The 1,478-nt window shown below is 30.1% G+C and overlaps 1 protein-coding gene across 1 annotated transcript in view; it reads left to right on the forward strand.

Annotated features, from left to right (window-relative positions):
- The window catches only part of LOC136795892 (cytochrome c oxidase subunit 3-like), a gene marked incomplete at its 3' end in the record, with an annotated part of 80,115 nt that overhangs the window by 9,718 nt on the left and 68,919 nt on the right, over window positions 1-1,478 (forward strand). Inside the window, 1 exon segment of the mRNA XM_067047964.1 lies at window positions 1,029-1,342. Coding sequence (XP_066904065.1) covers window positions 1,029-1,342 — 314 coding nt within the window.

A 1,478-nucleotide genomic window follows, 5' to 3' on the forward strand; every position in this document is an offset into this window, starting at 1 on the left:
AACGTTTGTTGTGAAGTAAAAATATTTTTAGTGTAGGAAGGATACATCCTATCTTCACTATATATTTATGTATAAAGTGTTCATTAATACATATATTACATAATAGTAGGATAAATAAATGCAATTTAGTTATAGCTAATCTCTAGTAATATTGAGGTTATATTGTAGTAGGGTTTGTGTAGTGGGTATTGAGTGTTTCGCATAGTTCAGAGGCTAGAAATCTTTGCATACTTTACTAACTCTATACGAGCTCGGAGAATTTGATGGAGGCCTATTTACCTAAACTAAATATATGTATATTGTTATATATATTTTAGTCATATCCTGCAGTGAAAAAAGAAAACATTTATTTTTTTATTTTAAAAGACTTTCTAATTAAACACAAAATAAATTAAAATTAATATATAGAAATATTGCCTACAATTGATCTGTAACTGGATCTAGTAGAAGGGCACTTCCCACTCGTGATAACGCAGACGGCGAGTAAGCGCCACAGTGCTCCACTGTTAGAGATGGGAAAAATTAGCTATAGCTAAAACTAATAACTAAAGTTGCCATGGATACGACTCTTATTCATGAATGAATCATTGATAAATAAATATCATATCCGTGGTAATTTAACTGTTAGTTTATAGTTGCACATAGGATCCCACAACCTACCTTAAAATGCCCTTCAGGCAAGGAAAGGACATTTATATCCATTATTATATACATATTCCTATTATTGCATAATGTATTGGTTTTTGTTTGAGATAATAAAATTAATAGAAAGGAAGGAACTGTGACTGAGTTTTTTAAATAATTAATACCTTTGAATACTGTATATTTAATGTTTAATAAATAGTTGAGAAAATAATTTTTATAGAAAAATCTTTTTCTTTTTTTTTTTATCGTAAGCCATTACAATGACAGAAAATCTCAAACATCTCCACAATATTATTTTATGCTTGAAGAAGTTTGTCGCACCCCCCGACAAGTTTCAGGTCTTCATCAGGGGTAGTGTCTTAGAGGAGGGAAATATTAGTGAGCACATCATAGAATTATAAGAAATAAATACTCAGAAACAAAAAAAAGATTAATTATAACAGTTATATTAGGAATTTATTTTTCTATTCTTCAAGCATATGAATATAAAGAAGCCAGATTCTGTATAAGAGATTCAATTTATGGGTCATGCTTTTTTATAGCAACAGGATTTCATGGTATTCATGTAATTATTGGAACTCTATTTTTATTTACTTGTCTATTACGACATATAAAATGTCACTTCTCCATAAATCATCATTTTGGATTTGAAGCAGCAGCATGATATTGACACTTTGTAGATGTAGTTTGATTATTCGTTTGCAGTACTAATATTTCCCTCCTCTAAGACACTACCCCTGATGAAGACCTGAAACTCAGGTCGAAACGTCGGCATAAAATAAATAAATATGGTTTTGTTTATTTATGTTGTTATTTGCTGACCGCACCCCCCG

Source organism: Halyomorpha halys, unplaced genomic scaffold (genome assembly GCF_000696795.3).
Source record: "Halyomorpha halys isolate HHAL.00 unplaced genomic scaffold, Hhal_1.1 Scaffold1048.1, whole genome shotgun sequence".
NCBI classification, from domain to species: domain Eukaryota; kingdom Metazoa; phylum Arthropoda; class Insecta; order Hemiptera; family Pentatomidae; genus Halyomorpha; species Halyomorpha halys.